At 40.4% G+C, this 14,323-nt stretch overlaps 1 protein-coding gene across 3 annotated transcripts in view; it reads right to left on the reverse strand.

Annotated features, from left to right (window-relative positions):
• Window positions 1–338: 338 nt before the first annotated feature.
• Window positions 339–14,323, reverse strand: part of LOC147417856 (uncharacterized) — a 35,889-nt gene continuing 21,904 nt past the window's right edge. For all 3 annotated transcript variants that reach the window (XM_086507412.1, XM_086507410.1, XM_086507411.1), the window contains one exon: window positions 339–1,491. In XM_086507412.1, coding sequence (XP_086363538.1) covers window positions 501–1,491 — 991 coding nt within the window. In that variant the 3' untranslated portion in view covers window positions 339–500. The remainder of the gene's footprint in view (window positions 1,492–14,323) is intronic.

Raw genomic sequence — 14,323 nt, forward strand, 5'->3', positions numbered from 1 at the left:
ATTCTTATCTTTTTTTCTTGTGATTTATAGCTTATATATATTTATCTACTGAACAATGTCGCAAGAAGTTTTAGACAAATTCTCACAGTGATTCCCACATTGTGACTTTCCTCAACATCATGAGATTCTGTGAGGGAGGCATCGCATACCAAGCTAGGTACGATTGGGGGCAAGGGACCGCCGGCCCGGTTGGGGGGCCGGGGGTCCCCTGCCCCCAATCGTACCTAGGTAGGTATGCGATGCCTCTCGACCAAAAGCTCATGATGTTATTTATTGTATGAAAAACACCGGAAAAGACTCCATTTTCCTACATGAGAAAATTTCTAAATCTTCTTGTGTGTTAATGGCACGTCCATTGTATGAGGATGTCCTTATTTTTTTGGAAATGAATAATACAAAAGCTATAATGGTCACAATTACAGAGACTAATAGTATTTATATGGTCCACCAATTACAAGGTCCAAGTCAAGAGCTCAACTAAATAACATGGCTTGTCTTTCTCATGATTCCAAACCTAGAAAGCTTTCTTGCCCGCGAAGATTGATGGTCATGTTGTGCATGTTGGTTGCTAATTTCACATGAGGTGACGATGCCAACAATGGTTCTTCAAGGTCAAGTTTTGTAGGTCGATTCACACAACTCCACACTACCAAGTCAAGCCCTTCAAGGGGAGGAGGATGAGGTTCATGTGCATTTGATGATGTCGATAAGCTTTGATACATAAGCATCTCTAAAGTTGCAATATCAGTAGGTCTCTGTACAGACTGCATGTTGCCATCATTACAAGTATTGCAATCACTTGTTGTCGTTGATACCTTTTCACGCACCTTGCTATCAAACCATGTATTTGCATGCTGACAATGAGATCCAATGAGCTCAAAATTTGGTCTAAGTAGGTCTTCTTGGCTTTGTTCATCCTCTTCTTTGTCTTTTGTTACATATAGGGGAGCCTCCTCCTCAATTATGGGTGGTGGTACGTTTGAGCTTAGCTTTTTATTGATAGTATGTGAGGAGTAGTCTTCTTGCTTTGTGCTTACTCCCTTATTAGGAGTGTTGATAGGTTGTAGAATATTGCTACTAGAAAAGGTGATGGCTTGTGTTGGGATATGAGAATAGCTAGAGACATCTATGGTGGAAGTAGGGGCACCGGCTTTCATAATGGGAATAGAAAGGCTTTTAGGCATGGAATCTTTAGGTGGGTTGAACAGAGGGTGTTGATGAAGGTAAGAGGAGGAGGAGGACGAGGATGTGGAAGTGTTGAGGAATGCCATGTATGTGGTAGAGGAAGCTTGGTGGATGCTATTTATAAGATCCAAATGAGAAGGGTTTGAAGGATGAAGGGTGGAGCTTAGTGTTGGAAGAAAACTATGAAGAGATGATGTAGTACTAGTCATGAGCTGTTGTGGCCGCTTTTTGCGAAAATGTGAATGCCAAAAGTTCTTGATATCACTGTCGGTCCTCCCTGGTAGATGGGCTGCTATCTTGGACCAACTGTATTCAATAGCACCTCAAAGAGGTACAATTAGTGAAGGGAGGAGGAGGTAATCCCATAATCCTTCTAAACCACCCTATTCATGATGCACACATAATTATGCATAAAATAATGGTTAAAAAAAACCCAATGTAATCATTTAATGAAGTTACCCATTCTCTCACTAAACCAAAATAAGTTTTTGTAATACCAAAGAAGGACCTATATATCTACAGACCAGACCAGGGGGGAAAAAAAGATTCAATTCTTCAAAAATCAACGCATGCAAAAATGAAACGTCTGCCTATTTTACGTTCTTCACTATGGTTTGTTTTACAAAGCCAAAAAGACACAAAATGTTATCTTCTGTCAACTTCTACTTCATTATTGTCAATTAACTAGATTTCTCTTTCATTTCACATGTTCATATCTGCATACACGGGCCATCTCATTTAACTTTTAATGGAGGTATCCCTCTTTAATTTTTCACCCTTGCTTGCTAATTCCTTCTTGATTTTTGGCTCAAAACTAGAGTGTACATGTGTGTGTGTGTGTGTGTGTGTGTGCGCACGCATGCGTGCGTGCGCGAGAGAGAGAGAGAGAGAGAGATGATGCATGAGAGAAAAGGTTGAACCAACCAACCAAGGCAATGAATAAAATGATTATACAATAAGCATAGGTTGCTATTTATATGCTCTTTTTGAGGGACCTTAAGAAACCCTCAAAGGAATTACTCAACCATACTCATGTCAAATACAAAAATGAAATACCTGAAATAACAATATAAATAATAGGCGCATTTACTTGAGAGGCATAAACTTTAACACTCTCTCTATAGCTCATAGTGGACTTATGTCGGAAAAGCAAGTCAATGAAGAAGCTACCATGGACATACTAGTAGTGGCCTTCTACTGGATACACTTGATTTACAGCTAGCAACTTGTCACGCAAAAAAAATGACAACTTGAGTATCGGTTGCCTTATAGAAGGTTGATCTATAGCTAGACCGTACTACATCCAAGAATCGGCATTTGTGAGTTTTGAACACATCGCGTCTAATGTTTTCAAGACAATGGACTCTGGAACACACCCTCTCCTTAATCCCGCCAACAAAAATGAATGGTCTCTAGTACATTAATAATGTTTTAAATACGTCATGTTTTCTTTGATGCACACAATGTCCTTTGAACTTCAACCATGAGTTCGAACACCAATGACTTGAACTAGAACGTAACACATGGGTCCAAATCAAGTATTTGGAGCACCATTTGTCCCTCTCGAGGGGTTCATTATATGTAAAACCTATTTATTGTGTGCATTCAAGCACTATTTAACCCATTAATTGTGAATATCTTACCAATAAAAAGAGGCCCTTTTTCTATTCAACTCGCAAATTTTCTTTCAAAAACATTTTTTCAACACCCTTGAATTGTATGCAAAAATGTTATAAAATATACAATAAAATGATCCCTAATATTGAACCCATGTTATATGCATTTTTTTAATTGTAGTTATCCCCCTTGAGTTGCCTCTCCATACCACTGAGGTCCTGCCTCTCTCTAGCTGAAATATGTTGTGAAAACCACCAACGAGTTGGAAAGCTAGAACTTTTACCATTGTACTCTATGCTACATCAAAAAACTCTACTGAGTCCCAGGTAGAATCACTCACTCCTTTCCTCATCATGCTTTCCTTTTCCTTAGTCCTTTTGTGAGATCTTGCCTTTGACTTTGGATGATCTGTCTCTCTCTCTCTCTCTCTGCCCCTCTCTCTCTCTCTCTCAAGAAACTCGCATGCGGGCAGAGCCACTTGGATGTGGGAGAGAAGCCAGTGTGACCTACGTGAAGTCATCTGTGATTGGGCTCGTTGAGAACGTGCTAGAAAGGGGATGCTTTTACATTTCTTCCATCTCTAACATTGACAATTAAAGTTATAGAGGTATTTTTATGTGTTTCAAAGCATTTAGAGAGTTTGAAAATTGGGGCTAACACCTAGATTATCTGTAACATATTGTGACCCTTTTGAAATACTCAAGGAGTTGGAGTTATGGTTTACAAACTTTGATTACTTGCACACTCTTGTATTCCGCCCTAGCATTGAAAAGGAAATTCTGCCAACACCAACCTCAACACGAAAAAAAAATGCTACCATTCTTTTCTCACACCTATAGCTCACCCATGGTTAACAAGTACTATGCTCTATTACGATGTCAAAGTTCATGATGTGGAAGCATAGATATATAGAGAGAGAATGTACCCGCGGGAGTCCACCTTAAAATATGCGAATGTATACTATATATGAATGAGAGAAGAATTCAAGCGGTCACGTGGATGAAAATGGTTTCATCTGGCATACTCGCTTGAGTAGCTGGCGAGACAGCGAGCACTACACACACACACACACACGATGCACACACAGTGAGCGCTAGTGGTGACTGAACGCGACATGCAATGAATGCTTCAAGAGAGACAGCCTGATGAGGAGATTTGCAGGTCCGGTCCAGCTCAGCATCGAGCAGAGAGAGAGAGAGAGAGAGAGAGAGAGAGAGAGAGAGAGAGAGATCCGTCATGCAGAGCTTGAGTGTTGCAAGTTCAGGAACGGAGGTGTTCCTTTGACGAGACCAGATTTTTGTTTTGTTCCAGTAAGCACGTACAGGTGGAGTCAAATTAAAGGTTGCTCACAGGCTATAGTTGATTTGCAAAACGAGTGAAGCCTTTTGGTGGGGAACCGGGGTACGTTCAAGATTGGCTGTGTGTTTTAGTACTTCGGCTCGCTCTCCGACTCTCTCTCTTTCTCTCTCTCACACAGACACACACACACACTTTTTGCTCAGACGGGGAATTCTCTCTCTCTCTCTCTCTCTCTCTCTCTCTCTCTCTCTCTCTTTTTTTGGTGATGGTCGTGGGAAACTTCACGATTGAGGCCGAAATGATAACATATATATTCACTTAAAGATGGAGGCCAAAATAATATAGCAAAAATTACCAAAATATCCATCTACTTTGTGGAAATTCCCAAAATACCCCTCAAATTTCATAAATTCCAAAATACCCCCACTATTTTGTCATAAATTCCCAAAATGACTTTCAAATTTTCCAAATTTCCAAAAAACCCTTGGTTGTGAGATTAAATTTCTCCAAAGATATATTTTTGTAGCTTTTCATAAGAAGATTGATTATCTATCGATACAAGATGCTATAACAAAAATTTGAGTTGGTTATGTAGGCTTTGGAGATGAATTGCTTCATTATATATTTTCGAACACAATTGCCTTTTTTGTAAGATAATTTGTGACAAATTACATGCTACGCACTGAAAAAGGAATCTCGATTGTGAAAAAAGTATCTACACTATATATGAATGAGAGAGGAATTCACGCGGCCAGATGGTTGAATAGAAGAAGATTTGCGAGCTACATAACAATCTAGAGAGAGAGAGAGAGAGAGAGAGAGAGAGAGGCGCTCAAGAGGAGCAGCGTGCGAAATGCAATGTATGTATGTCGCGAGAGTTTTGGAGGCAAGAACGAGCAAGAATTGCAAGTTTAAACAAGGGAAGAAGAAAGGGACCTAATTCTGTACAAAGAATATATACTTGGGACCTAATTCTGTACAGAGAAGATATACTTCGGTTGGAGAAGAGAGGAGGCTATAGTAGGGCGGAGATTGGTAGGTAGGAAGCGACAAGAAAACGACTGATGAGTATATATTCTTTGTACAGAATTAGGTCGAGGCTATAGCGGGGCGGAGATCGGCAAAGGAAGCGACAAGAGAACGATTAATTGATGAGTAGAAAGAAGGAAATGGAAAGCTTCAGAATGGCATGCGAGAGAGAGAGAGAGAGAGAGAGAGAGAGAGAGAGAGAGAGATGCCATTGACCCACGTGGATAAAATAATCTGCTAACGGGGTGACCTAGGCTTGCAGCCAATAAAACATAGAACAAGCTCAAGTTTAAAAACTAGAACAGAGGCATTGTTTCGCAGCTCCATCGTCAATAGAGCAATAGGTGAATAAAGGGGGAAAGAGAACCTTAGATGCAGAGTTTTGAGTGGATACGGGGCTCTACCAATGGTGAGACCAAAGTTTGAGGTTTGATGTAATCCCACCAAGAAATTTTGAGGTTTATCTCTAAGTTTTAAATTTGAAGGTGAGAAAACCTACAACATCTACAACACGGAGAGAAATGTAGTTAAAAAACCTTGAGCCCTTATGTATATCAATCTATACTATCTATTAGGCAGGCAAGGATTCCGAAAGACCAGAGGTGCAAGGGGAGGCCAACAAGCCATCACACAAAAATTGTGGGGAGTGGTTGCAAGACGACCACAGATACAGATGAAAGTCGAACAGTCGAGACTCGAGGCCTGAGAGAGAGAGAGAGAGAGAGAGAGAGAGAGAGAGAGAGAGAGATTACGTTAAACACTAGCTTGGCAGCAATCCTTCATATGCCGTATTAGATGGGAGTCCAGTCGCCATTAGCTACCAAACGCTCAAGATGGGGGATTGAACCTTGGATCAAGGGGACAACGAGCTTTGGGTTGTTTTCAGTGGATGCGAATCGAGGGTGTCTTATCCACACTTGGGTTGTTTTCAACGGATGAAAATTGAGGGTGTTACTCCAGATGCAATGTTGTCTCATTGAGTGCATTGATTGCAGGATATGTCCAACAAGGTCAGGGAGGGAGATTGTTTGTTGCTTTGTGGGTGCCTTGGTTGTCATGTATGCCGAATGTGATGCACTTCATAAAGCACACAAAGTGTTTGAGGAGCTTCCTCTCAGGATGTCATCTCTTGCAATGCACCTATTGCGGGGATTATATGCACAACTTGGGGAGGTCTATGGAATGGAGGCAGGGGTGGCAAGCATGGGGTTTCCCCTATTCCTTGGAGATGCAACCACTTTTGCTTGCATACCGACAACATGGCAGATACCCAAAAAGTTATCTGCAAAGTGGTAAGAGAGAGCGAGACCCGCCGGTAGGCGGGTCGCACGAGCTAGTGTAGTACATGAGTTCATCGAGAGGACTTTTTAATTTCAAGAAATTTAGAGGTTTACATTGCTAGAAAGGGGTTTTAACCAAGCGAGAGAGATATATGTACTCAGGTAAGATAGATAAAGCTGGAGTAATCTATGATTTCCTTTTTCATTGAGAAGAGGAAGTGAGAAAATAAAGCAAGCAGTTGGATTCCCTCGCTTCATTGCATGCAAGTCCCCTCCCCCTGATAATTGATAATTGGGGCGGGGCGGGGAAGGGGGGGGGGGGGGGGGGGGGGGGGGGGGGGGGGGGGGGTTTTAAATGGGCTATAAGCTCAGTGGTAGAATGCACCCCTGAAAATTGTTTCAGTGGTGTGGACTGGACGGTGAACTTTTTCTACACAAGGTTAGTCTTATGTGATCATCACCTCCTAGCACAAATGTTCGTATCATCCACAAAGGATGTTAGCATGACAGACTCCCCCCAACACATACACACAAACACACACAAAATGCAATAGTTTTGATTTACGACCAAGGTCCCATACGTGCAAAGACACATACAGATACACATGCAATAGCTATGAGAGAAAACCAAGAAGTGCATGCATCCCCCCGCGTGCGCGCACACACACACACACACACACACGCACAATTTTTTTTAGCAAATATATACATGTCTTTGTATGTGTGAATGTACATGTGTGTCTATATTGCCACACACATGTATACACACAAATGTATGTATGTGTGTGTGTGCACATACTAACGTTTATGCATCTCAAGTGAGTGCCCAATGTGATCCTTTTAACTATTCTATCTTGTTAGGTAATTATTATACTTAGTTGACATGAGTATGCGTTAGGCAATCCCTTCAAGGGGCACTCTCGTGGTACTTAAGGTCCCCCAAAAGAGTATATATCAGTAGCACTCTTTCCCCATTGTATTATAATCCAAGCACAATGGAAGAATTATCAGGGGTGCACTCTACCACTGAGCTAATAGCCCATTATGAAACACACACACCCCCCCCCCCCCCCCCTTCTTATCAGGGACTTGCATGCAATGAAGCGAGGGAATCCAACCGCTTGCTTGATTTTCTCACTTCCTCTATAGGTAAGATTTCAATTCTCAAGATCGATAGGAACTAGATGGGAGCGATGACAAGGCACTGAAGGTCTGGCATCTAACAATGAGAAAATTCAGGTTCTTAAATTAGATATTATGGTGAAATTGTGCTTGAAATGGGGTGGTAAGAAGCATCAGGTGACTCAAGTACCAGAATGGTTTTTGCTGAATTCAATAATCGTCATGAAAACAAGATGTTTTCACTTTGACATCTATTAAAGTGTGTGTGCGCGCGCACACGCTTGCGCACGTACCTACATGCCTGCCTACTCTCCTACTCTCTCTCTCTCGTCATTTCCCTCTTGAATAACAGGTCTTCAGTTCAACTCTAGTCGGATAGATCTTTGAGGTCTCTTGGGATAGCTTCCTACGATATTAAAATTCTCTTCTTCTTCTTCTTCTTCTTCTCTCTCTCTCCACAACTTTTAAAAACCACCAAGTTAAATTTCTATGAATAGCGGATAGGTTACAAGCTGCCTATCTTCTTAACTATTTTATACCAACGTACAGGAGCGTGGTAAAATCCAAATACGCATCCCCCCTTCATTTCTGATGAAAATTTCGATTTCGAGATAATGTATTTGTTCTTTGCCATTATTAAAATAACGCCACAATGCACTTGATCATTTGATCTTGGTGGATTTATGGCACTTAACCACAAAGAATTCTATGCATTTTCTTTCTATTATATCGTAGATAATTCATAGTAATAACTTCAAAGGAGAAAAATGGTTTGAGATATTATTCCGAATACTATTTAACATGACAATTAACAAATGTGGATACAATTTTTAAAGAAATAGAGGAATTCACAAAGGAGGGATTCTATTCTATGCCTATGGTCAGTAAACCAATAAATTTGTGATGCATCCCCCCCCCCCCCTCTCTCTCTCTCTCTCTCTCTCTCTCTCTCTCTCTCTACACACACACACACACACACACACACACACATGAGCTTGCGTGACCCATCTATGATGGGTCTCACTTGCTCTTATGAATAAGACGTGATGTTGCTCATTGATGCCGCTACACGGCCATCTACATAGCCATCTACAATGGGCATGGTGGGATTATCAACCTCATCGCAATGTGGTGGCAACATGAAGATATGATTACACTCACTTCTCTCTCTCTCTCTCTCTCTCTCTCTCTCTCTCTGGCCCCCCCCCCCCCCACACACACACACACACATAGAAAAACAAAGGTTGGTAATTAGAAATTTTGGCTCCTTTAAATCCTTACAACTAAGCAAATGTCTAATATATGTTTACTAATATTCAAAGAATTGGCTTATACTGACAAGCTAAAAAACGCTTCGCATTTTTTATTTCGGTTACAAAAACCAGCTTTGACAACTGTCTCAACCTGCAGTATTGTGTCAAAAAATATGTTGTTTTTAGGCTTGCACGTTGTTTAGCTGTTTAGGCTTGCACGTTGACTCCTAAATCAATCTCAAATCTTTTTGTGCTAATGTTAATGATAAGGTTGATAATGAGAAATTCAGTTGGATTAATGAAGAAACGGGTAGACTAATGAAAGAAGCTTCATTAGTGAAAATATCAGCACAAGTTTATTTTGTGTCTTTAGGACTTTAATTCAGTGCACTACTTCACAAAAAATTTGACTTTTTCCAAATTTTATTGTTTTAATTTCTTAATCTTTTAGGTCCACTTATATACTGTTGCTTAATATTTCGTGACAATTTTGACAAATTTTGTTGAACATAAAGAAAATTTCTTTGGTTTTGCTAAAGTTTTGTACTAATTGTAGCCTACCATGCATCAATGATGGATGGGGATTTTTGGATGATGGATAAATGCACTCATCTTTTCCAACCCCTTTATATAGACTAGTAAGGCCGGCGGGCTTCGTCCGCCTCTCTCTCTTTGCATCACTGTGCTCCCGGGGTTGCAGGCCACACCGTCGCTTGAAGGAGCTTCTGACACGTGGCAATGGGAGGGAACCAGAATTCCCTCCCCCATTATCCTTAGTATAGATAAAACCTGCATATAGAGCTTCCATGCATGCCATCTTTGAGCCTTGCTCCACTATGGACCCCTGCTCCCTAGGGCTCATGTCTTGACATCCCCCCCCCCCAAAAACAAAACAAAAAAAACTTATTGCGTTAGAAAAAGGTCCAAAACGCCTCTTAAGAAGGCCAATGTTTTTTAGAAGTGACCTCTTCTTAAGATCTTTCTTTCCACAATGCTCCTCCTCCAGGAACCCTAGCAGCAAGGGGCTCCCCGTCTGCTCTACGAGCTATGCATGCGTGTGGGGGCGTTCCGGGTGGCCTGCGCAAGGGCTTGGGTGTGTCTTAACGATGCGAGGAAGCTTGGCATGGAAGCTACGCCACCCAGGGAGGAGGAGGCTGCTTTGCAGAGGTTCGGAGGCTATCCTCGAAGGGAGGACCTTGGCCGACCTTTCCCACTCTTTCTTGGCTGGCTTCTTCACCCTTAATATTTTTTGCCTTAGGGTTTGGCAGCAACCCCGCACTTCCTCTGGTGGTGCATAAAGCTTTCCATGTTTAGGTATGGCTATTTGATATGTTGTCTTGGTGTTTCGGATACGGATACGGATACGGATGATTCGTCTCTTCTTTTGCTTGTCGCCCTTTGTGGCTCGATGATGGAGGCTTTCAGACTCCGCCGATCTTTCAGACTTATGCTCTATGGTTCGGCGACCTTTGTGGTGGGCTAGAAGCTGAGGTGGCTTTAACTTGTTTCTTCTTCGGCTTTATGGCTTCATACTGGCGATTATCTTTTTCTTATATGGTATAGTATTGTGGTTTGTGGGTGGCTCTCCTGATCAGTTGATGTACTCATGGTTGTGGGTATGGTGGGATGGTTGGATGTCTTGGCTAGGCCTGAACAAGACTACCTTTGTTAAGAAAATTGGATTATTTTATCTCTCACATTTAATTTTGTGAGTTTTGCAAAACAAAAAAAAAAACTATCCACTTGACTAGTACTTGACAACAAACGTAATATATATTGTTCTTAACTCGTGAGAATCCATAATGTGTTTGGGTCCATGCCGTTCAATGACATGAGGAGTCAACCTTTTAAAAATCACCTAGAGCATGTGTGCTCAAGAGATATTTTAAAAGCTCTATTTACACACTTCACCATGATTTAAATAATCCCTTTTCTTTCATAAACCTATAAATCTTTTAAATATTTGCTTTTTAATATTTTGAGTATGTCCTCACGATTCTAAAAAAACATCAAAATTTAAGAATCTTAGGAGATGCCTTCGGAGACGAGCTGGAGAATGGTTGTGACCTGCAGCAAAGGGAGCAGCGTGGCTTGCAGTAGACAAACCAAGCAAGAGAATTTCGTGCAAGCAGCGTTGGACAGCAATGGACGCATAGACTGCTGACAAGGGGGAACATGACATGGATTAGCTCTTTCTATAGCAAAGGGGCACCCGAGGCTGCAAGGAAGCAGTGATAGCATGGTGGTTTAGCGCAACGACTTTTTGCCATAGGTTATGCATCCGGTTCGATGCTTGCAGGCGTGTCCATTTTGGCCTCTGACACCACAGTGCACAAACGTTGGGATGTGATCTACTGAGTTTTTGTCCAATAAATTGAGATATGAACCAATATTGTAACTTTAAAATATAATGCACTTTCTCATCTCGCTCGCAGTCAGGGCCTCCCAACCCTAACCCAGGCATGCACCGAGTAGCTCTAGATGCTTCTCGCTAGGTGGGCATCCCTGTAGGAGGACGGTTTGGGGAAGGTGATTATTTAGTGTTTTTTGTGTCTCTAGAGGGGATATCATGTTACAGTGGAAATTTGGATGGTATCAATAACACCTCGTGTAATTTTTGGGATTGTACTATGGATCGTGTGATGTTGTATGTATCTCTATGGTCATATGGATGCCCTGGCTGTGAGCAGGACTTGTCTTGTAATTAATAGCATACTTTCATGCTTAGCCCCATGCTACACCACATAGAGAGTTTTGCACGTGACCTCTGGGGTGTCCACTAGGAGATATGTAAGATAGAACGTGCGAACAAAATAAAGGATTAATAATCAGGTACATTTATTGAAAAATGTACTTACATAAAGGTTTTTTAATTGAGAAAGTGAAATTTTTCATACATAAGGGCTAGGTTTTTTACAAAATTGTATACATAAGGGGAACATATAATACTTGAAAATATACAAGTAAGAGATTATTTAAATACCTCTTGTTTACACGTGCTATATGCAAGTATTACATAGTGGACTCCCCGAGACGTGAACACTCTATTTTTTTCCCCTAACTACAATGGGTTCCTAATGTAAGTATGAGGTTTCTATAAGACTCTCTTTAAAAAAAATAAAAATGAATACAGTTTAGTACAAAAAAAGTTGCATATTTTGTATTTAGTAGACATATCGGTGTTTGCATGACTACAACCATATTTACCTGTATATATGCTTTATATCAATACACGTACCTTGGTAATTCACCTTTATATTAACACCCATAAAGCATTAAAAGCATCCTAACATGATTTCTTATGATAAATCTAGAAACAACTACAAAGCACAAGAACTTGATGAACAAAAACGAACTGGATTTCAGATTGTGGCCACCTCAATCTTTTTGAAAAGTACGTAATTGTAGCTGAATTGGTATTTTATATTAGGTTTAGACCTAAGCTACAAATTGGCCGTGTTCATTCAATACCCTCTTTGAAAAGAGGGTCAATAAATTCCACTAATATTTTTTCATGAATTAATTGGGACTCTTATCACAAATTCTTATAGACAAAGGTTTCATACCTTCCAAGCTAGACCACACACTTTTAGACATGCTTTTGGTGAACTTGATATGAAATAGCTTGGGTGAGGGTTCAAACATTATTTTCAAATATTTCGACGGAAATACTTAAAACTATGGATCAATAAGAGCAAGAAGGTATGTGTTTTGATCAAGGTACAATGAAAATGGTTTAAGCATTTGTTATGTCTATTCAAAAACAAGAAGATGCATAAAGAAGGGAGGTGTCAATAACCAAAGTAGTTCAATCTATTGTGAACAAAATGGACTAGTTTGTAGAAAAAGATATTACAAAGTATCTTCGTGGTTATATGAAGGAGATGGAGCTACAAGGGGTACCAAAGGTGTACATGATTCATAGCCTTGAGGTTGTGGTGGTCCCTGAGATTAGAGACCATGTAAGTAGAATCAGGGAGGAGCATGAAAGATATTGGAAGAAATTCAAATTATCCCTAAAGTAGAAATAAGTCATGGAGGACTTTGAAAGGTTTACAAAAAGAAATTTCTTAGAATGGGTTGCGAAGCCAAAAGAAGGACTTTCCATCACTGAACTATTGATGGAGTTTGAGAGACGTTGTGTTCAACTATCAAGAACATGGTGAGGTACTTTGGATAGCAAAAAGAGTGAATTGCTCCTTCAAGATGCAGGTCCTAAACTCCAAGAAAAATTAGACATCAAAGTCTTGAACTCCAAGAAAAGTTAGAGCTACTTATTGAAGACAATGATCGATATAGAACACGGTCTAAAGGATGAGTGGAAAGAGGTCGAGGATGCGGTCTTATTTCTTTCTAAGCGGCAACACCGTAGAGACAAGATGGTGGTGAATGGTGTTACTTGTACCTCTAGAAAGTCAGAGATTCTCACAAAGACTGCTATTGTAAGTTTAGAGGTGATAATTATGTGCTTGATTAGTTTGTCAAGGGTATACGTGAAATGAAGTTCAAGATGATGAGACTTGAAGAGAAAGGGCAACCTTTTGGACAAAAATACCAAAGTAAGGAAGGGTTTGTGCACAACTGTATATGGTGTGATAGCACAGATCATGGCAAAAGGAATTTTGATAGCATATCTTTTGTTTTTTAAATTTGAGAAAATCCTTTTGCAGGAGACAAGTACACCATTAGGAACAAACTTTGGAAAAATGGATATGCAAAAGCTAGTGGTGGATATGAATACTAGTCATTCTATCTCTACAATCCTATGGGGTGAAGATATAGCTAATTTCAAAGAAAGGGTCAAAGAATACTTAGGATGTTTTTGAGGAGGTCAATAGCTAGTGGCCACTTGTAGTGGCATCATCCAGAAAAGGGAAGGTAACTAATCAGGTATTACTCAAAGACAACGATTTCATATGCCATACAATAGGTTGTGATGATCCTAGGCAGTCTATATCAATGCATGCCTATCTTGAGAAATGTCGTGATAACAATGAATAAATTGTGGAAGAGAATTATAGATGTGGCGATGGGGATGTATCCTCTACTTCAAAGAGTGTTACCAGTGTTTTGGAAGAGATATGCATGCTCGATGTGTGGATGATGATGATGAAGGGGAAGCCTCACATAAAAGCCAGTACTCTTAAACTCATTGGGAAAGAGCGACAGCTGAAACTTTGGTCAACGTGGGTGATCTTGAGGAGCCTTATGTTCCATGAAAGATCATTACTCCAAAATCAATCTTATGTCCAAAAGTCTTTACATTAAGGGAAAGCGATCGATAGAAATAGGCCATGGTTGGATGAATAGAGCTACAAACAACTAATTAAGAAATATATATGGATTATTTCCAAATGTTCAAGTGACCATTTGTAATGTTTGAGGCGAAAAAAACTTCTTCGTACGTAGGAGATGTCTTCCTATCCTCTTATCCTTGGGCCAGGATAAAGAGTAGAAATGGAAAGAAAGCTATGTAAATTTTGATTGTGTGTGTGAATCATGAGTGGAGCCATGATTTCCTTCATGAGTATCCTCTAC

Source organism: Adiantum capillus-veneris, chromosome 30, assembly GCF_014529385.1.
Source record: "Adiantum capillus-veneris isolate H3 chromosome 30, ASM1452938v2, whole genome shotgun sequence".
Lineage (NCBI taxonomy): Eukaryota > Viridiplantae > Streptophyta > Polypodiopsida > Polypodiales > Pteridaceae > Adiantum > Adiantum capillus-veneris.